This window comes from Pezoporus occidentalis, unplaced genomic scaffold (genome assembly GCF_034315485.1).
Source record: "Pezoporus occidentalis ecotype Australia unplaced genomic scaffold, CSIRO_AGI_Poc_V1 ctg5, whole genome shotgun sequence".
In the NCBI taxonomy this organism is placed as follows: domain Eukaryota; kingdom Metazoa; phylum Chordata; class Aves; order Psittaciformes; family Psittacidae; genus Pezoporus; species Pezoporus occidentalis.
Window position 1 is genome coordinate 12212689 of NW_026915835.1, and position 21808 is coordinate 12234496.

A 21808-nucleotide genomic window follows, 5' to 3' on the forward strand; every position below is an offset into this window, starting at 1 on the left:
TATGCTTTATTACAGCTCAATTCTACAGTAAGGAAAATGGAGAGCTATACCATATTAGTCTTTAAAAAAGTACTTTATTGGCCTTTAGTCAAGGAGTTAGATCTAGAGAATAACCTGTATTCAATTTCTGCATTTCTAATGGCTTTGACATGCGTAAGTCTTGCTCAAGTACAATCCTGGTAATAGTATCTGAAGTTTTAGCCAGGTGTATGTGTGTGTCTGTGGTTGTTGAAATCATTCTGGATTGTCACACTATCTACACACTATCTACACTACTTCTGTCTTCCATCAGCTTCCCAAACAGCTTCCTGAAACTGTTCATCTTGTATGCTTGTAGGAGCTATTGGTGGCGCAGAACTGTTAGGAGCGCACTCCTGCGACTAGAGGGGAAGGCTTAGCAGACTATACTTAGATCAGCTTTTGCTTCTGTGCACAGCAAATACTCAAAATAGTTGTGGTGCTAAGTAATTGGCAGGCTGTTTGTACAACATCAAGATACTACTAACTGCTGACAAATGGCTTTCTGTATCACTTTTTGTTATAAAGTTCAAATGATAGAGTGAACTTTTTATTATGTCTTGTGGTACTTGCGGCATATGGAACCGCTTTTGTGTTAGTGGTTAAAATTTTTTTGGACAGGGGAGTTTTAGCATGGTTTATGCATTACTGCTTAGCAGAATATGATTTATGGTCTTTGGGAAGTTGACTTCTTTTAAATGTTACAACACAGCTCAAAATAATGTTTCAATCAAGCAAATAAATATAAATGAAATGGCCACTTGAAATACCTGTGTTAAATGTTGGTTAGAGGAATAATAAGAGTTTGATTGTGTTCATGGCCTAAATTTGCAGGAGAAAATTAGGAGTTCTCAAATTCCTGGTTTTCCTTTCTTGTCCTTAGAGGCTATTGAGACTGTGCAACTAAATGAAGTTTAACCTGCAGTATTTCAGTTACTGGTTACTATGGAAGAGAGAACTGCAATATAAAATAAATCGACTATTTCAGGGAGCACAGAGAATACTGCCTTGGGTTCTGTAACTCCTGGTTTTTTTTTGTTTATTTGGTTTGGGTTGTTTGGGATTTTTTTTTAATACACTTCATACGTCTATTTACCAACTGACAGCTTTGACTACTAGAACTAAATGTTGGGCTAAATGAGGCTCAGAACTGAGCAGACTGAGGTGCTGCATCTGAGCTGCCACTTAAATTGAAATAACATTCTTGCACCTCATTAGACCTCTGTCAAAAATATTCATGGTGGAAAAATTAGCCTTTGAAAATCAAAATTTGGTGTTTGACAGTATAAAAGTCACAAGAAAGAACTGGTCTCAGATGTTCACAGAAACCTGAAGTACTTGTGCACATCAGTATGTTTACTTAGATAAAGTTTTTGTTCACAAGTATTATCAGGAATATTATTAACATGGATTGAACTTGGCAGCCACTAAAAAAGCTACCGCAGCTTGATTCCTTCCTTAACTCAAACCATAACTGCAAACTCTAGTCTGTAAACTTGTTTAGTGTGTCTTGAGAACTGTAATCTTCCTTGGAATGCACCAAATTAGACTTTGATCACAGTAACAGTCGTTAACATTGGCAAGAACTTAGAGTGAGTGCACTCTGTTCTCAACTGCTGTAAAACTTGAACTTTCAAAGATCTCTGGTTCCCTGGGGCATTACAATTTATTGTTAGAGAAGAAGCATAAAGGAGCTTCCTTTTCACTCCTGCCAAGAACATATGGTGGGATTTTTTTTTTCTAAAACATCCCATATTCCTCAGTGTTTCTTCTGAATAACCCATAGTCTTGTAAAGAAACATTTTCATCTCGGGAGAATATCAAATCAGTTATATAACTGTTTCTGATTTTTGTTTAGCTTAGCATTACAGAACAAGAATGTAATCTGTCCTCTAAAGGCAATGAAGTTGCCTAAAAATGTTAGCTTTAGCTTTTTCTCTTTTACAGCCTACACATTAGAAGTATAAAAATGGACTTACTAGAATTATGTGAAGCGTTTTGGAAATGATACTAGATTAGTTTTTAACTCATTGCATTGCTATGTTATTTGACGCATCAGGGTTTGATACATGCAACAATCTGATTTATAAGCAGTTTTACTGAGCAAATAACTAATAAGGTATTAATACAGTGTTGCTCTGAATTGTTATTCTGGGTCTTATGCTTTACTGTAAAATCTGTATGAAGTAACTCTGATTCCTAGGATGCAATGTAACTATAGAGGATATTCGCACCCATAAAGCAGCCCATGAATTTAAATAACAAGTATATAAGAAATAAAAAGTGAAAGTAACAAAATGTTTCTGCAGTTTTGCATCCAACATCTCTACCAACCAACTGCCATAAGTTTTGGGTTTGGTTTGTGGGGTTTTGGTTGTTTGTTTTGTTTTTTTTTTTTATTTTGATTTTTTTTAGTTTTTTTTTTTGTTTTGCGTTTGCACTATTTGTGTAAGAGACTGCAGGCAGCAGGCTGTAACCATCTGTTTGCTCACAGGAATTTTAGCAGGCTGAGTGTGACAGGCAATGGTTGACTTCACACTCAACCCCTTTTCCTCAGGCAGAAGCGAATCTGATTTGGCTCTCTGTTTTATTCTTTAACCAACCACTAATTTGGGAGAATAAAAATTATAAGAACTTAGAATCCTTAGGACTGCCCCAGCATTTTAGCACTATGGCTGGAGGTAGACAGTGGGCTAAAACTACTTGGAGCATTGATGTTCCATCAACAGACTTTGCTCAAGGAAGCATTCTAAAAATATACACTCGGAGTGATTTTGAGTTGGAAAGGACCTTAACATCATCTAGTTCCAACCCACTTGCCATGGACAGGGACGCCTCCCACTAAATTGGATATGCAACAATGCTGTTCATTTATTCAAGAAAAACAAACCTTGCAGAGGGAAAACTGTTTAGAAAAAATCCAGTTAATTTAGGTTTTGGAGAGCTCCCTAACCTTTGTAACTTTTTTTTTTTTGTAATTTCACTAATCTTTGATCACAGAAGTCACCATTGTGATAATCTAGCTTGACTTTTGCCTAACATAGCCCATAGAACTGAAGTTTAGGTCTTCAGAGAGAGAGAAGTTATCACGAATTTTGATAAGATTTCTTCCCCCCCCCCCCCCTTTTTTTTTTTCTTTTGGTACTCTGATCTCACCATTTTTCTCGTCCTAAGCTCTATCTTTACCCATTATGTCTAGCAAAGTAATAATCTTGGGATACTGTCCGTTCTTAATCATGGATTAAACTGACATGGAGAATACTGAAGCTTTTCTTTTTACCAGCTGCTGAAACATTGATCAGACTTAATGGTGCAGCAGTTGAATGGCTAGCAGATGTAGCCCAGTTCAGTTTAAAAACTGTAGTCTCTGTTTCAATACATATTAATGCTGATAATTGTATTGTTGACAAAAGAAGTTGCTGTGTGAGGAGTGGAGTTTATGAACCTTAACTTCCTAAGAATGTGCATGTTGTGCAGACTTTTGTTGCATGTAAGGAAGTTCTGGGTAGGAACAAGGCTTTTCTTGCAGTTGAAATGTCTCATTGGTGTGAATTCTGGGGTGTTGGAGATGAGCTCCTGAAGCAGCTTCGGCCTCTGTGGAATACTTCCTTTATCTGGCTGCTTATCTTTGTAGAAGAGCTTGAAGGAACTTAGTGTGTCTCAAGATTTCAGCACCACCACCAAAACAGGCTTCAAATGCTGTTAAAAGATTAAAACACTTGTGAAGGAAGGAGGGAATTTTCTCAGACCATTTGATGCGTAGATTTAAGTTACCTGTGAAAAAAACTGCTAAGGGTAATGACTTCTAAGGAAGAAAAACACTGTTACACATCGAACTGTAATACAGACCCTTTAAAACACTGTTGAATTCAATAATGAGCAATTACTTCAGCACAACAAAAGAAGCCTCAAAAGGTGGCGGGGAAAAATGATACATATCAAGTACATTCTCTCTGATTATAATCTTAAAAATCATAACTTACTGCTTATTTGTCTGGAAAAGTTGCACTTTTTATTGTCACTTCAATCCTTCCCTATCTCTGCTACAGGGCTTACTGTATGGGAAGTGTATAATGAGGCCACAAACACTTTGTTGGGAGGAGTTACTGCACACTCATGGATGACTTAACTGACCAGCTGCAGAATATGTGGCAGGGCCTCTGGTCCCAGTACTGGGCATATGAAACAAAGGCATACCTAAAAGTATTGTATCTCCTTCCTGTTTCCCAAGTTTCCAGTGGTGTTGGTGTACAGTTAAAGCTCATTTGATCTCTGTCCCCTTCCAACTGGCATTTCTTTCTACACAGTGACACAAGCTCAAAATGGAGAAAAGAAGAAAGCAGCAGTCCCAGCATAGTTTGTCAGCTGATAGACAGGGAAGCTTCCTTCGAAGAAAGAACATGGGCTTGAACTTTCCATTGAAAAAAGTTCTGAACTTGAGCTTCCAGATAGATGAATTTTTGTAACCACTAGCAAGTTAATCTAATGAATATTTCATCTTTGGAAAAAATGGCCATGCAGTACCAGACACTGCTTTGTCCTGTCAGGTGTTCAATGCATTAGACGTGGACTAAGGTACTTCGCTGTATTGGGTTCCCCAGACAAGATAAGCAGACAGATCACTGTTTTTAGAACCTGACAGGTTTTGGCATGAGCCAAATCATGAGCTACTCAGCACAATCAAACTTCTGCACTTTTAGATATGCTGAAAAGTACAGCTCTTGGTGCCTAGCAAACTTTATAGGTGTTTCTTTTATATCTTAGACTTAAATGGCTCTAGGCCTTAATAATAGCTACATATAGGATTGAGTTTTAGATTGGGGCAGATTGCTTGAACATATTTTTGGACCTACTCCATGAATCTTTCAGCTTGTTTATAAAGTATTTTTTGCATTACAAACCATAAACGTAATGTGCTTGCTGGTTTATAGGACAATAATACTTGACTCTATTTCAGGGATTTTGTTTTACCACTTCAGATACTTGACCTGCTGCAATTTTCAGCACAGAAATAAGTTCCTCTGATCTTTTCTTCTTGTGAAGTTAGTCCAGTTCTCTCTTCTCTGCAGTTTCTAGTTGTTAATAAGTCTTGCTTAAATAATTCTCAAGTCTCTCATGATTTGTCTTCCACATTTTTAACTAAATGTGAAATGTATGACTTTGTATCCTTTATTTGGAGATGTGTATTCAACATTAATTTCATATTAATATTGGCATGTAATTATGTTTTTTTATTTAATATTCAGTTAAAAACTTCAGTTGACACAGCTTAATTCATGCTTATTATCAAAGCAATGCATGGAATTTTATGGCTATTGATTGCAACCTTGTTAATTAGACATTATCAAGTATTAACTCTGCTTTTCCAGAATTCCTATAAACAGTCTGTTTAAATTTCACTCATACAAATATGTATGAGTGAGCAAAAGTGTATTTTCAGTGTGGAGGAAATTTATATTTGTCTTGAATTCACTAGGGGACTTACTAATACAGGAAATAAAAGATAAAGAATTTAATAAATTGAATTTAAAATGGGGACAAATACTGACCTAGAAATACTAAAATATTAGTTGCCTGAAACTACATTTTAGATTATAAATTCAGTTTTGAGAACTTAAAGTATTTCTGGTCTCATTACATTCACACAGGAGGTGTTTTTAATATATTCTCATTATTTTAGCAATATTATCCAGAAAACAAGTAAGTGCAGTCATTAAGAATGGTAAAAGAATTGTGATAAAAATGGTAACAAAGGTAAAAAAGGCTTTACAAAAATATCTTCCAATATTCTGGTCATCCTTGTACCATCAAAGAAATATTAAATTTGATAATATTCAAAGTCTTATTAATGGCTTCGTAATAATTACATCAGGAAGGTTTTTAAAGACCGGAAGTATACAGTTTAACAGCTTCCAGTCAATGGAATGCATCAAAGCCAGAGTAAATTCCTAATCTCAACAAGTTTTTTAGTTTCAGTATTATAACTATTTCTAAGTAAACAGCTACTATATCGCAAATTCCAGGAAGACCAACAATCTGGTATGTTCTGACAGCAGCAGCTTACAAAATCGTAAAATATAACGTAGTCTGTCCTGCCTTTTATCGTGAACTGTCTAGTTTGCAAAGCTCTTAAATTTCTGCCCCACAGCAAGTTCTGATTTTAAGCAGCAGTGTTTTACCAGTCATCTTTTGGAATTTTCTTAGGCAAGTTGAGAATAAATTGGTTTTAAAGCCATCTGATACATTATCTAAATGTAAAATGTCTCATTTTAAATTGGTTCTTCAAGTGCAGAATTCAAAAAAAAAATAAAAATCAGTAGTACAGAAACTGTAATAGCCATTAAACTCTTGAAGCATCTCTGACTCATAGACGTATTGTCATTGGTAAATTCCTCTATCTTTTATATAGTTACATTTTGGAGTAGGAGGTTTTCTGGTTTCGGCCTTTTTTTATGTGGAGCTGCTGAGATTTAGGGATGGATCAGAATGCTTGAAAGTCGGAAGCTAATTGGAAAAATAACAACTGTGGCAAACCTGTGGAAAACTCTATCCTCTGGACAGGTTATGAGACTTGGTAACTTTCTGTGCTTGTTTCTGACCTCTACAGTTTCTACTGTATTTGATGCTTGCTATTCATGAAGAATTTCCATCCCTGTCTTTGTCTTTAAGGTCAACAATATGGGAGCAGAAAGAACCAGTTTCCTACTTGGGGGGGGAGGGGGGGGGGTAATGAATGAGAAAGAAGATTAAATAATACAATGAAAGTAAATGCTTTTGACTGGTACTTATGCATTGATTAAAGAGTGAAAATACTTTTTTCCAGAGAAGCTATCTAATGCTCAGTTTTTGCAGTCTACTAGAATCATTCCATTGAATGCATAATGTGGGGCATACCTTAAGGAACTGCAATTTCTGTTCTGCCTGCGTAACTTTAATGGATTCACAAGCAGCTGGCAGATCTTAGTAAGTATGTTTGCTAGTGCAGTTCTGCAGGGATTACTTTGAAGAACTGTACTGTTGAACAGCGTATATCAGTGACATGGAGGAAAACATAAAAAATATACTCCCAAACCTACAGGCAGTGTAAAATGAGCAAGAGATAGGAAAGCACAAGACATGAACACAGGACAGCTTGGGTTCTGAGACCAGATAAAAGCAGTGTAATTAGCACAAAAGATAAAGTTTATTTCATGACACAAGGTGAGGGGTTCTCTGAAAAACTAAAGATTACATTGGGGGGTTTTATATGTGCGGACAGGGGAAATGAATGGTGGATGATAAACTGAAGAAGAGCCCCTGGTTTGCCATCATGGCCAGATGAACTAATGTAATCCGTTGATCCATGTTCATATCATCATTAATCAGGACTAAAAAGGTTGCCTTTTCATTTAGCACTGATGTATTTAGTAAACTGTATGAATATGTTATTTACTGTCTCTGTAGCTATAGACAGGATTGATTTGAATTTTGATTTGTTCTGGTTTATTTCAGTAGTAAAAAAAAAAAAGTTTGAACGTTTTTGTTCTGTGAGTACGTTCTGATCCAAACAAAACATCAACTTGATTGGTCCTGTGGCCTGTGTGGGACAGAAGATCAAAACTAAATCATCACAATGGTCCTTTCTGGTCTTAATATATTTACTGTAACTTTGTCAGCTGCAGCTGAGAGTCATTTTTAATACTTCTGTGGTCTTTCTTCTAATAGTAACAATTTGAATGGTTTAACATAGTCCTACTGCTTCCACGGATACTAAAGGGATCCTGAGTGTTAATGGCAATACTGCCACTGGCCTGCTATTTTAGAAGAATAGGTGAAAAACTTAGGAAGTTGCATACCTCACCACGGTAAGCTTCCCTTTTCCTTTGCTTTCCTTTTATGTTAGGCATGGAACAGTAAAGAAAATCTGGGTTCTGTTACAGTAGTTGCTCGATTCATTTTAAATCCCAGAGTAGCGCCACCTGATTTTACTAAATTATCAAAGAACTGTTGCTCATGGTTTTTGTAGCTGTAGACAAAACTGATCACACGCTATTCTCAACTATTCCTTCCATGAGATGATACTTAAATCCCCTCCCTCCACACTTTCTAACAGTCTGTCTCTTGAATGAGTCAATTAATTCATGTTCATATTATGAAGTTCACTGGGTGTGAATAACCTCTAGCTTATCTGGTGATAAACTTCAGATTTGGACCATGTCTTTGGTTATTTTCATTGTTCTTTTATCTTCTCATTCAAACTCCACACATTCTTGATTATTATCTATGTGATTTAATCAGTTAAAGGACAGTACAATAAGCAGTGGACACCTTTGCAGTTGCCTTTTTTAGATATGTTACTTCAAGTTTAAGTGGGCTAAGTATGTTCTTTTTTAATGTTTATGTAGTCGTCATCGTCCTCGCTGTCTTCACCACCATCCTCATCGCAGCCTCAGGTTAGCCACAGCAGAACGAAGGCTTCACCATTGTGTCACTCTGCATCCCTCTCCTGGGCCAAACGTAATCATGTAGGTCCTGCAAAGGCTACCAGTCCGTCAATCCGTCTTCGTCGTTGGCGGCCCTTGATACGCCTTCCATCTGTTGGGCTTCATTCTGTTGTAAGTGTAGTCCATCTTCAGTCTTTTCTTACTCTGACACGACTGGCTTTCAGCCATGTAACTTCAGTCTTCAAGGCATCATTTTTTGTTGGGGTCTTTTCTCAACCATTCTTAGGCTTTCTTTCTTCCTTTTTCTTTTTTCTTTATTTTTTTTTTCCTTTCCCCCATGTCAGACAGCAAAAGTACATCACTCCATGCTTTGCTGTCCGGGTATTTTTTTATTCAGTACATGTGCCAAATCATTTTCAAAGCACAGATGAAATTTGCCTTTCATGAAGTGGCTTTTTTAATTTTTGCCATAGACTCTACATCCAGCCTCTTCTTTTCACCTCATCTTCATGATCTTTCATTTGGATGTGCTAAACCAAGGAGCTTCTAATTCTTTGTCACATGATATTATTTCTTCTGTGTTTGAGACCTGGTTCATGTTCTCATATCCTAAACCTAGTCTCCTTTTCTTTCATTCTAAGTCTTGCTTAATGGTCCCTATATATTTCAGTAAAGATGAAATGTTTCATGTAAGTCCACAGGGCTGGCTTATTTTGTCACTTGGCGTCTGTTCCTTTATCCAGTTTGTAGGCATACATTCTAGTTGAAGATGAAGACGTCCTAATAAGAAAAGCTTGTCATCAAATAGCATACTTAGGCTTTTTTCCTTCTTCACTCACAGGGCACAAATATATCTTGAAAACATAGAAAAACATTATATGCACACAACAGCCAATATTTCTAAACTGTCCTATGACCACCATCAGAAACACTAAACTGAAAGAGTGGTTTAGTGTGAACTTCATCCTGCTTTTAAGGAGTGATCTCGCTTCTAGTACACTCACAAAAAAAAAAAAATCTTCATACATAGAAGTGGATAGTCTTAAATAAAGTTGGGACAGTGTTTTTCTTTTTATCATTCTTTGGCAATGACGATATTTTACTTGTGTTACTATAAATTCTTATTTGAGGTATGTGGATTTTTTACTGAGGTGAAATAACTATTCTGACTGTGGTCCAACTATTTTCCTTTTTCATACAGAGCTGTCTTTCCAGGTGTGGAAATCTTTCTTAATGTTTTACTGCTATTAAAAATTAGTCCAAATGCTTCCATTCCTTTATAGCTTTTATATTTTTATCCTTATAAGTATCTTGAGACCTTTCCCAGACTGAATAATTGCTATTATTAAATATCTAGCTCTCTTGTAATCCTTAGAACTAAGGAACGTTCTAGATGTTACCATTTGGAGCTATTTAAATACACTGAGGAGGCATAGAGTTTAGCACTGAGTTAAGTTCTCCTGAACTCATGCTTCCTACCCCTCATTTAGTATTTATGCCATTAACATTGGCAAACTCTGACATTTTACAGTGGGGTTGTTTTTGTTTAGCAGAACTTGGAAAATAATCTGTCACTTCTGTAATTTGACTCTGGGATCTTGTTTGAATTTGACCTATATAAGCTTGTTGTTAACAAAAGACTTACTGAGGAAGACTTAAGCTTGCATGTGCCTGCCTAGAACAAAAACATTAATTGACCACGAGTTTACTTCAGTGCTAAATAGATCATGACTTATCCAAGGACAGCCATTACAGCATAATCTGCTGTGAGTATACCAGAAAGCCACTGTTAGTAAGTTGAGGGTTTTATTCAGAAAATTCCTAAAATAACTCCTTGTCCATTAGCAGCAAGCATTTGCTTTGAAAATGTTCAAAAACTTAATTAAAAAATAAGTGGCCTTAGGTACAACTCTTACCTGGCAAAACTGAACCTTACTGCTAAAAATAGTTTTAAATATTACTTGTTAACTCCCCTGAGATCTTTAGTTTCTCCATCTGACAGATGAGATTATAATTCAAGTCCTATATGCAAAGACTTATCACTTAGTCTGGTACAATATAGTCTGATATTTATTGCTAACTAAAATGTTGGGGTTTTTTGTTGTTCACTTTTGTATAACATACCTTTCCAAGAACATTCAAGAACACACAAGCTATATGTAAATTAGTTTAATATGCAGAAAATCACACAGTATTTTTGGCATTAAAGCTCTCTCAGTTGGCTTGCTAATAAATGCTACCTTGTCTTTCAAGTTTTGTCCTGTCAATGCCTGTCAACAAGTATTATTAGTATACCACTGATCGTTCTGTGTACAAAAGACGTGCAAAGAGGCTGAAATAGTCTCGGCATTGTATGAAAATGTTCTAGTATCGCTTTTATTAAGGAATCTATGCACTTAAATTTAAAGGAGGGGGAGAAACATCCTGTATATTTTGTTTAAAATACAGTTGAATTTTCTTGCAATTCTAAATACATTTCTACTGCTTAAACATTGAGAAACAGAAAATAAATTGTTTCAAAACTAAAAGCAAAAGTTTTAGTTATGGGAGACAGTATCTATGCTCCTTAAGTAAATGTACTGTGCCCACTTGAAAACTTCCTTTGACCTTTGTTGGGGAGTTGAGTTTGTCTGGACACTAGATGCCCACCAAGCTGCTCTGTCACTCCTCTCCTCAGCAGGACAGTAAGGAGACTATAAGATGGAAAAAAACTTGGGAGTCAAGATAAAGGTAGTTTAATAAAGCAAAAGCAAAGGTCACATGTGGAAGCAAAGGAAAACAAAAGATTTATTCTTCACTTCCCATCAGCAGGTAATGTCCAGCCATTTCCTCAAAAGTAGGGCTTCAGTACACTTTGTGATTGTATTATAATAAAGAATGCCCCCTTCCTCCCCCTGCCTTCTGTTTGCTTTTATTGCTAAGCAGATATCATACACTATGGAATATCCCTTTGATCAGTTTGGGTAAGCTGTCCTGCCTATGTCTTTCCACCCCTCCCAAGATCTTTCCCAAGCCCAGCCCGCTGGGTGAGATGAGGGAATGTTGTAGATACAGCTTGATGCTGTGTGAGTACTGCTCAGTAGTAGTCAACAGTGGTGTGTTATCAACACCTTTCTTGCTACCCATTCAAAGCACAGAGAGCTCTTGTGGGGAAAAGCATCTTCATCTCAGCCAGACCCCATACAACTTTTTTATATAATGGGGAAGAAGAGAAAACAAAAAAAAACCAACAACAAAACAAACTGATAAATTGCAGTACAGTAGATGTAGCAAAATTTTAAACTACAGGTAACAATGTGCTTGATTACTAATGTTGAATTTTCCTCAGTCCTTGTAATGATCTCTTATTCTTCCAGCTCTTCTCCTCTTTTAGTGTCTCTGCTTGCCTTTGGATCATTTTGCAGGCTTTTATATGTCAAGCTATTCTCCCAATTCTTTTTCCTTTCCTATGCTTCTCAAATTGGAAAACATACTCTTTGTTTTCTCCCATTTACTTTCTCTGTCAGACTAAAGTTCCCACTCTTTAAAAACCAAAACAGGAATACCTATTTAGAGCAGCATACTCCTAAATAATCCCTTCTTGCTTATGGATCTAGATGGAGAGTTGTGTTTTTATAAACATTCTGTATGCTGATACTCTGGTCATCGATAGAGCCCATATCTAAATTTCAGTTTCTTGCTTGACATCCTCTCACTCAAAATCAGATGCTACTGTCCTGCGTCTTGGAATTGTAATTCATATGACACTCACATATTTCTAGCTGTAGCTGGGGACACAGAGTTAGTATAACTTGAGACAGCTTGTCTACAGTGACAGCACAGTAGAAAAATACATAAGGCAATGTTTAGCAGAGGATCTTCTTGTCCATTCTTGGGTCTGTACTCAAGACAGTCCCTCAGCATCTTTCCTATAGAAATTCTTTTTCATTATTCTGGACAAAGGGTACCTTGGACTACATTAAGCTATGTTCAAGTGTGAAACGCTCTGCAGTATAGAACAGAGATGTTGCTGTTCTTTGAGAATGAGCCAGAAATCATCTTGCTGAAACCTGTGTTCATCATTCCAGTGGTCTTTGTTTTAATAGAAGTGTTTTAACCAGGATTCAAATGCTTTTACAGGCCTCCACAGTACATTTGTCCAAGCATGTTCTATGGTTCACAATGGAAATTAGAGATGCTTAATCTACCCAATAGCAGTTGCATCACTTTTTCCCCTTCGAAATTTACTAAATCTAAACCTAACATTCTGTTGTATAAACTTCATTTTTTGAATATGTTTTCCTTTGACTTCTTGCAACTCCTTGTGAGTGGAATTGTATAGTTAATCCCCTAAGTGTTTTTTTGGTTTTTTAGATTTCAGTTACTTTTCTCATGATCTTTCAGTTGGATGCATCTGAAACTTTTTATTCCTCAGGGTTCTGCAAAATTGTCTTTTCCTTATTGGTCATTACCGCTCTTCTTCCAGAACCCAACAGACTCTTGATGCCAATTTCTTGACTTAACATAGGTGGTGCTTTCTCCCTTCCAAGTCACTACGTGTAATGCAAAGCATTCTACTAAACTGGTTCTTGCTTCACTCCTTTCTCTCAAGAGCAAGTGTAAGGAAACAGTAAAAATACAAGATTTAGTTGCAAGAAGTAATCTGAAATCTGTCATATAACATTGAACCTGGTTTTATAATCCCATCTTCCAAAAACAAATTTCAAGCAGGATGCAGTGAGGACTTATTCAGTGTGTCCAAGAGAATAAGACAGTTCTTCTTTTCCAATTCTCTGTTTGTTTCGGAGAAAAGAAACCAGTAGCAAATCAGATTTGATGAACAGTTCTGTTCGAAGTTAGCAACATTTGAAAATCAAAAGATTTGAAATGGATGAAAATTTAATAGACTTTTAGATTGGGATAATGGTCTAAGTGCATTAGCAAGATAAACTGTGTAGGTAATGGAATGTACTTTATTAGACCAGCTGATACGATTGAGCAAACAGTGGTATAGGAGGGTACCACTAAGTTTCTGCAGCTCAGTGCAACAACAGGAAAGAGTAGTGTTGTAGTTTGTGATGAGAGAGCAGCTTGCAGTGGTGAAGGGTAAAATTAAGGCATTTCTTAGTGCAACAAGAGGAAGTAGGAAGGGTTATTTGTATAGTAAAAACTTTGGGAAGTGCCATTTTAAAAATTACTGATTGGAAATCTGGTAGTGAAGAATAAAGGAAGCAATGTAGAGGTGCTTTTGTGATAGCATGAACTAATGGGTATTGACCTGAGATAAGTCAACTGAAATTTACTTCTCACAGCAGTAAACAGTTATTTAATTTGAATGTCCAGATTGGTAGAGAAGGCAGTCAAATCCTGTGAAAAACTGGGGCTTGGTAATTTAGATGCTTTTATTGTGGTATCCAAAATTAGTGGACACAATAACCTTGGCTGTTAGTTTTGTATGTGAGACTGGGAATATGCTATATTATTACCATTGAGCATTATCTTAATACCTTGATACCACAAATTACAGCTGAGATGTTCTCAGAACCATCACGTGAGCACTAAACTTTTTGCATTTTTCCTCTTCAAATCAGTTTTAAGTGTACTGATCATTATTACTTTTTTTTTTTTCTACTAACCCTACTATTAAAATTTGTTTCTTATGCTAAGGTTGAAAGGATAACATAAATGTATGTAAGGTCCCAAAGATATCTGGTATTTGTCCTCATTCTGTCTTTTCTGGATGGGAAAGAAATAGAAATTTTCTTCACTGTGTGCCCCAGCTCTTCAGAATACTGGAAAATGAGTCTTGAATCCTATAGCTTAGTTCCAAATCCTGATTAGACAATTATTTAGACTCCTGTCTTTCTCTTCCCTTGTTTGGATGTGCGGTCATTTACATCTGCTGTTTCCTTTTGCACATTGCGTGATCTTCTAAAAAAAAAAAAAATCTAAAGAATAGGTCATTCCAACACCTGACTGATGTTCATGTAACTGTGGCCTTTGACAAGAAGGACAATCAAGAGAAAATACTCTGTAATTATTCTGAAAATACTACCTAGTGATAAACATGCAAGCAGACTTCTTAAAGCTAATTTTAAGCATGCACACAGACTGTTTATTAGGAGCTGAAAACTTAGCCAAAGGTGTAGCTTTTCAAGGAGGCCACAAAAGACATCTCTCCGAAGCTGCCATTCCCACTTTCTAGACTTTGAAATTTAAAGTCTTCTGTTTCAGGTGTTAGAATTTCTAGAGCTTCCCAGTGAAGTAGGAATTGGCCTGACTAGGCTTCTTTTCCTGTGTGTGTTTGTGTGTGCATGTGCGTCCACACATGTGCAATGGATGTCCTTTTTTTGATTGTTTTTCCCCTAAGGAGTGGTGTGGGGATTTTGAATCAGATTCATCACAGGGAAAAAGTTTTTATTTGTAATACTATTTTTAACATTTTTATAACAAAATTTTAGGTCATCTTGACTATTCAGACCCTATTGTTTCTCTGTGCTTATGGTTATGCAAATAATTGTCAAAAATTGTTGAAATCCAAATTGTCAAGCAACATAATAGATCTGCTTTGTACATTGTATGAAAAGAAGTCACAAGGAAAAGAGACTGTCTGCATTACACCATGTGGTAGAAGCTTTAAAAGTGGCATGGCACTTTTGTTCTCTGAGGTTGGGGAATTAAAAACGTAAAACCACATTTCTCGCGGGTTGTGGCAATGGCACCATGAGAGCACGTTATTTAGATTAGGCATAAACAAAAGCTCAGCAGGATTCTATAGGAGTCTGTCTCCAAGTAAATTCTATGAAAAGTTAATCATGCTTTTTTTGATGGCTTCCCTATCCATCTTCTAGCTGTATGTAGGCTTGACATTCCAAGCATGCCAAGTATTCCTCCCTATAGAAAAGGTGTTTATTAGAATCTGGCAAAGAACACAATCCAGTCTTCAGAAATGTTCAAAAGGGCAACTGTATTTTATTATAAGTATGATCAAAACCAAATCCTGAACACAGAATTATAGAATCATAGAATGGTTAGGGTTGGAAAGGGCCTTAAGATTATCTAATTCCATCCCCCCTGCCATGGGCAGGAATGCCTCACCCTAGACCATGTTGTCCAAAGCTTTCCGACCTGGCCTTGAACTCTGCCAGGGATGGAGCATTTACCCCATCTTGAAGTCTTCTGAAACAGTGGTATTTTGAGCTCTTCTAGTTAATGACAGTTTGAGCCCAGGTAGCATATGTTCAAAGCTTTTAGATGCTAAGCCATTTCCTTCCTAAAGTGAGACTAACTAGTCTCCCCCTAACCCTGAAATTCCTTGAGCCCAGTTGTTATGTTTAATTGATAAGTGAACAGCCATGAGGTCATATTTACAAAGGGAATTAGGTGGCAATGTGGGATGTGGCAAGGACTCTCAGTTATGCTTGACTGCACACTTCTGTAGCACCACACTTTAGACGCCTTGTAAAAACTTGGTTGATTGATGGGAATAACAACAAGGTACCACTGATTGTCAGCTACTGTCATGTGATTTTCAGGAAGTTATGGAAACCTGTGGTCCTTGGAAGTTTACAGCTAGGGTAGGCAAACTCTTGAGGCTGCTTGATCTACTTGTTTGTTTTCTAAGCCCTGGTTCTATTTGGCCTTCTGCAATACAAAATTCTCAAAGGCAATTCACTTATGCCATAAGGCAAAGACTCCTTGGAGTTTTGGTGGAAAGGTCCTCTTATTCTGTTGATAGCTGCCCTCTCCACGGAGGCTGGAATGCACTTTCTCTGCTCTGGACCCTCTGAAACAAAGATAAACCAGGGTATTTACACTTGTCACACTTTAACTGGTCATGGAGATGTATCTCAAATGAGGGTGATGGGAGGTTTTGTGGATTTTTTTGTTTCATTCTTCTTTCTCATTTTTGAGCTTGCTACATAGAATTTCAGTAAGATCGTGGCTTACTGTAATGCTCTGTTCTTTGGCGTTCTTGGTGTATTGAAGGGCTTATGGTGACTTTTTGTCTTTTGCTATATTGTGTTCTGGTTGTTTGCTATGTATCTTCAGTTTAGACCATCTTTTAAAGTCTTTTCTCATGACCATATGAACAAAGGAATCTTTTAATCCAGTCTTGAAAGCATGATATGACTGTAAGGTTCTACAACTCATTTTAATCTGTTTCTGGCAAATTCTTAGGTTTTTGGGGTGCTTCAAGAAATTCACATAAGGCTAACAGTAATTACAAGATGGAAGAAAATTGCATGAAATATATTGTCACAGGAGTCAGATTCTTGATGATTTAAGAAAAACTGAGGTGCTTTTCCCATTCCCTCAAACATTATCTTCTTAAATTGTGGTTTGAGGCTCAGCTGCAGACTGGAAAGATTGATGAGGAAATCATCAATTTCTGTTGAACACAGCAGTGGTGATGTGTTTCTTCTGAAGAAGCTTTTGCTTGCTGTAATTAGCAGCACAGTACTGGGCTGGATAGCTCTTTATCAAGTGTAACCATTCTTTGTCATGTCACTGCACTTGTGTCCGTGCTTGGTATGATGGCTGTAATGCCACTTTGAAATTTCAGTCTAGGAATCTCTAGTTATTTTCCTTCCTGTGCACCTAATATTAGCAAACTTCTTCTTTTGACTACCTGTGAAGAGGGAACAGTAACTGTACTATATGTGGCTTACCACATGAGGAATAGTTTGACCAAGTGAATATTTTGGGGTTTAAAATACTACTGGTTCATAGTTCAGCCCTGCATCACTTTGTTATGGGAGATGATTTAATGAAGGAGATGCTATTTATATGAAAATATATTTTTAATATTAATGTATTTGAGTTGATAATACTTCTAATTCAGTAATGAAAAATAAAGCTTTTATGTAGAGCTATAATTGGAAATACTTGCAGATACTTTAGCTGTGCATTGCAGAAAGCTTCTTTATATTCCAAAATGTTCTGCAGTGTGACTTCTGCCATTCTGTGTAGATCCAGAATGTGCTTCTCACTTGTTGTTTGTCTTGCCCAGGTGTTTTGTATATTGTGATGATCACATTAATCTCATTATGATAAGAGTTTTAGTGAAAGCAATTTATTTTTATTTTGTTTTGTCTTGCAGGCACCAAGTATAGATGAAAAAGTAGATCTTCATTTTATTGCATTAGTTAATGTAGGTGGTCATCTCTATGAATTGGGTAAGAACACTTTTTATCTGCTTTCTCCATTTGTTTGAAACAAATACAAGTAGTAATGTTAACTAGCAATGTTTGAGAGAGATTGCTTGATCTAAGGTAGAGCTTTGGTTCTTTTCAGGCACATCATAGGGTCTGGGCTGGGGGGGGAGGTTCTGTCAAACTGTTGCAGCCTTCCTCCCATTGCTTTTTCAGATTCTCCTTCTCTCAACTCCCTGTTATTAAGATAAAATGGTACAGAATACTAGACTGCCTCTGAGTTTCCTTTATGATTTACAAGGACAAAGAAAGAATTGACAAACACTCAAAAGTTTCAAAGAGGAAAATCTTATTATATTTCTGTCCCCAGATTGCTTGTGGCATTAATAAATGAATTGTATGCCACTTCAGAAGCATTACCTATATAATTAAATAGCATGATGCTGTTTAAACTAAAAGGATGTAGTCATAGAATCATAGAATGGTTAAGATTGCAAAGGACATTAAGATCATCAAGTTCCAACCCCCCTGCCAACCCCCTCACACTAGACCATGTTGCTCAAGGCTCTGTCCAACCTGGCCTTGAACACTGCCAGGGATGGAGCATTTACCACTTCTTTGGGCAACCTGTGCCAGTGCCTTATCACCCTGGTGTCCTCAACATAAAAAGGACATGGAACTGTTAGAACAAGTCCAGAGGAGGGCCCTGAGAATGATCAGGGGTCTGGAGCACGTCCTGTATGAAGACAGGCTGAGAAAGTTGGGGCTGTTCAGCCTGGAGAAGGCTGTGTGGAGACCTCATAGCAGCCTTCCAGTATCTGAAGGGGGCCTATAGGGATGCTGGAGAGGGACTTTTCATTAGGGACTAATTAATTATATAATAAATAATATTAATTATACGGTACTCCAAGTGGAGTCTCACGAGCAGAGTACTAGTCAGGATACTAGCAGATACAAATAACTCTGCAATTCATTTGTTGATTTTTCTTCAACCTTTTTGTGGTTACTAGACAAGTTAACTGTAAAACAGTAGTCTCTGTTTTCTGAATTCCAGCTATTTTTTTCCCCTCTTGAGATTGTGTAGCACCAAGTTCTGTCCAGATATTCTCTAATGACTCCAATCTTAAACATGTTGCTGGGCAACTAGGTTTTGCTGCAGGCTCTTCAAAAACTATCAAGTAGATCAGGATTTGAAAACTGCAAGTCACTGGTCTTTCCTAATGCAATTTTTCAGTGTTTTCTGCTGAGAACATTTTCATCTTTTGAAAATCAGAATGTAATTAAGCAATGCCCTTATCAGGTGACAGCTATTCATAACCTGGGGTATAAGCTGTATGTAAGAAGTGTTTATGTTAGTATTAAGGTGATCTAAAGAGTATTATCAGTGGTAAATCATGAACAACAGGCACACATTTCTGTAGTTTTATGAGGCTGGCTGTCAGCAAATTAGATCAAATAGTGAGGAAACTACTGTAGGAAGCGATATAAATATTTTATTACTCTGAATTTCAAGGTGTGATGGATGGCTCAGTCTTCTTTTAGTTGTGTGCTTCTGAGTCTTTGATTTCCACATTACTCTTCTATTGTGTGTTAATTTACTTAAAAAGCACAGTACAAACTATGAGTATCATGTTTAACTATTTTCCAGACAAATGATGCAAGATAAAACCCACTTTTTTTCCCCTTATTAAATTAAAAGAAAAAAAAAAATCATTTAACTCCTCTGTAATGTAGTGGCATGACAATACTATAATTTCCTTTTGTTCTTAAAATAACTTCTGTATGTACTAGCAGAAGAAAGCAAAAAATACTTGAAAGTAGGAAAATGAGGGAAGGCTTTTAAATTGATTCAGCAGCTTCAGTCACTGTGGCCAACATGTGGGCTTTGGCAGGCAGAAAATGCTAAGAAAGCACATGGATGCAAAATGCTTATGTGTTTGCCATAGAAAACAAGTTATTTATAGTCACATGAAATTAAAATGCTGTTCTGCCAAGATACATGTTTAAAAAAAAAAAAAGAAAACTTTTAATAGCAAAGGGGCATTCAGTTCTGTTTTCCTGGCATGTTCTGAGGGCTTTGCATGGTTGTAGCTTCAATCATGGCTGTTACAATAATGAACAGCCTCTTGTTCATGTAAATCCAAAAGTCTTCCAACATTGATCTATTTTTAGTTATGAAAAAAGTAATTTGGAAGTGCTGTCAACTTCGGTGGAATCTTTGGGCAGGGAAGAGTCTTTAGAGAGGAGGACAGAGCCAGAAGGGAATTTGGTCTAGCAAATACTTAGGGTATCCTGACAGATGTTCACAAAATGTTAGCTCTTCACAAGTAACCTGAAACATTTCTGTGAATTTTTAAAATGCTGAGAATAACATTGTTACATTGCAAATGGCAGAAAATATAAATCATTATGGTAACCATTTTTAAATTATGTGAAAGTCCTTAATATCTAAAGTTAATTGAGTTTGTTTGCTTATTTCTTTTAAATGAGAGTAACATTTCAGTTATGCCAGACTTGTCAAATTGATGGGTCTGGTATTCTGTTCTGTCATGGAGTGCCTGATTACAGCTGTCAGAGATCACAGATGTACAGCTGTCTGTCTGGGTATATCCATTACGTGTAGCTGAAATGGTTCTTCTTTACTTGAAAGCAAAGTGCTAGGCCACCACTAAAACAATTGCAACTTACAGCCGTAGAGTTTTCAAATGAAATATTAAAAAGTTGGTTTGATTGGATTGTGTTTTTCTAATGTAGCAGACTGATGATACATAATAACACATGTTGAGGCAGTCAGCAGTGGAGGGAGAGATCAGGAACAGCTAGCGGCATGTGCGATTCTCTTAATGAAAAATGAGGTAGCATTTTTATAAGTGAAGAACAAAAAATCTGTCCAAATAGTTTTAACTGGAAGAATTCAGCTTTTCTAATTTTATAAATGTGTTGTTCAGTCTTGCTTTGTCTTTCAACAGATGGGCGCAAGCCATTTCCAATAAACCATGGGGAAACTAGCGACGATTCTTTTTTAGAGGTAGGAATAGAAAACCTTGAATGCTGTAATGCAGAATTCTTGTTAATTTCCACAAAAATTATTTTTAAAACTTATAAAAATATTTGTATGGCATGGTTGTACATTATGGTTGAATGAGGAATACAGAGAGTGGGATGGTGAGACAAAATTAGGTTTACTCAGTTTTAAACCAGTTATTTCAGAACGCTGATGTTGTAACTGTGGATGACAGAGTATCATAACATGATAAGAAGAAATGTCAGAAGAGTTGACTATGACAGAAGACCAGACTGACTTTCCTTCTGTGCTGAGACTTTCATATACCCCGATCCTTTCAAACTGTATGTGAGATGAAGTCAGCAGAATGAAAATTTTGGATAATTTTTCATTCTCTTTAGTTATAGTTCAGTAGCTGCCATGCTAGACAGAAGTTAATTTCCTTTGTGACACTTTCTAACAATCATTCTTCTCCAGTTTCATGACTTCTTTTGGGTGATTCTTTGAGTCCGGAGTTACTGAGTTGAGAAGTTAATTGGAAAGGAATATACTGAATTGGGAGGATGAACTGTCATCCCCACAGAATGATGCAAAGTTTAAGCTGAGAGAAGGCAGTGCATAGATCTGACTTCTATGGTATCCAGACCGGATTAGCTTTACAAAAGGAAGAAACCAGAGAACCTAAAAACCAACTAAGCAAAACTTTTTATAGTTTAGTAGCATAGACCAATGTCTGTAAAGCTTGCATACAGTTTGTGCTTTTTGGGGCAGGGGGAGAAGCTGAATAAAGCCTTCCTTTTTACATATGTGGCTTTTTTCTGTTTCACTGATAACATGTGTTCTCCAGATTGCACCCTAAAGCTAGATGAAGGAATTACTCACAATCTTTCAGTTACCCCCCACAGCTTAGATTCATCTTGAGACAAAGGGAACGTTTCTGAATACAGCAGTACTAGTAAAGGCAAACTTCTGAGATGCATTTAGAAAGGCAGACAAGCAACACATCTGTGACACAAATATTCAGCCACAAAAAGTCATTGTTGCTAAGGTTCTGCATAAAATGTTTGCTCTTATGTTGCCCATGTGAGCGCTGTTAATAATCTTGAATAATGGTAACACGTCAGAAGTGCAGTTTATGTATATTTGCTACACTGTTTAGTAATCCTTTATGGAAAAGCCCATTTTGAGCATAGATTGTATGAAGCATATCTTTATAATTTAGTTGTGAG

General features: G+C 36.7%; 1 protein-coding gene across 1 annotated transcript in view; it reads left to right on the top strand.

Moving 5' to 3' along the window:
• UCHL3 (ubiquitin C-terminal hydrolase L3) overlaps positions 1-21808 on the top strand; it is a 32417-nt gene that overhangs the window by 9812 nt on the left and 797 nt on the right. The window contains exons 5-6 of the mRNA XM_062636904.1: positions 17524-17599; positions 20545-20603. Coding sequence (XP_062492888.1) covers positions 17524-17599; positions 20545-20603 — 135 coding nt within the window. The remainder of the gene's footprint in view (positions 1-17523; positions 17600-20544; positions 20604-21808) is intronic.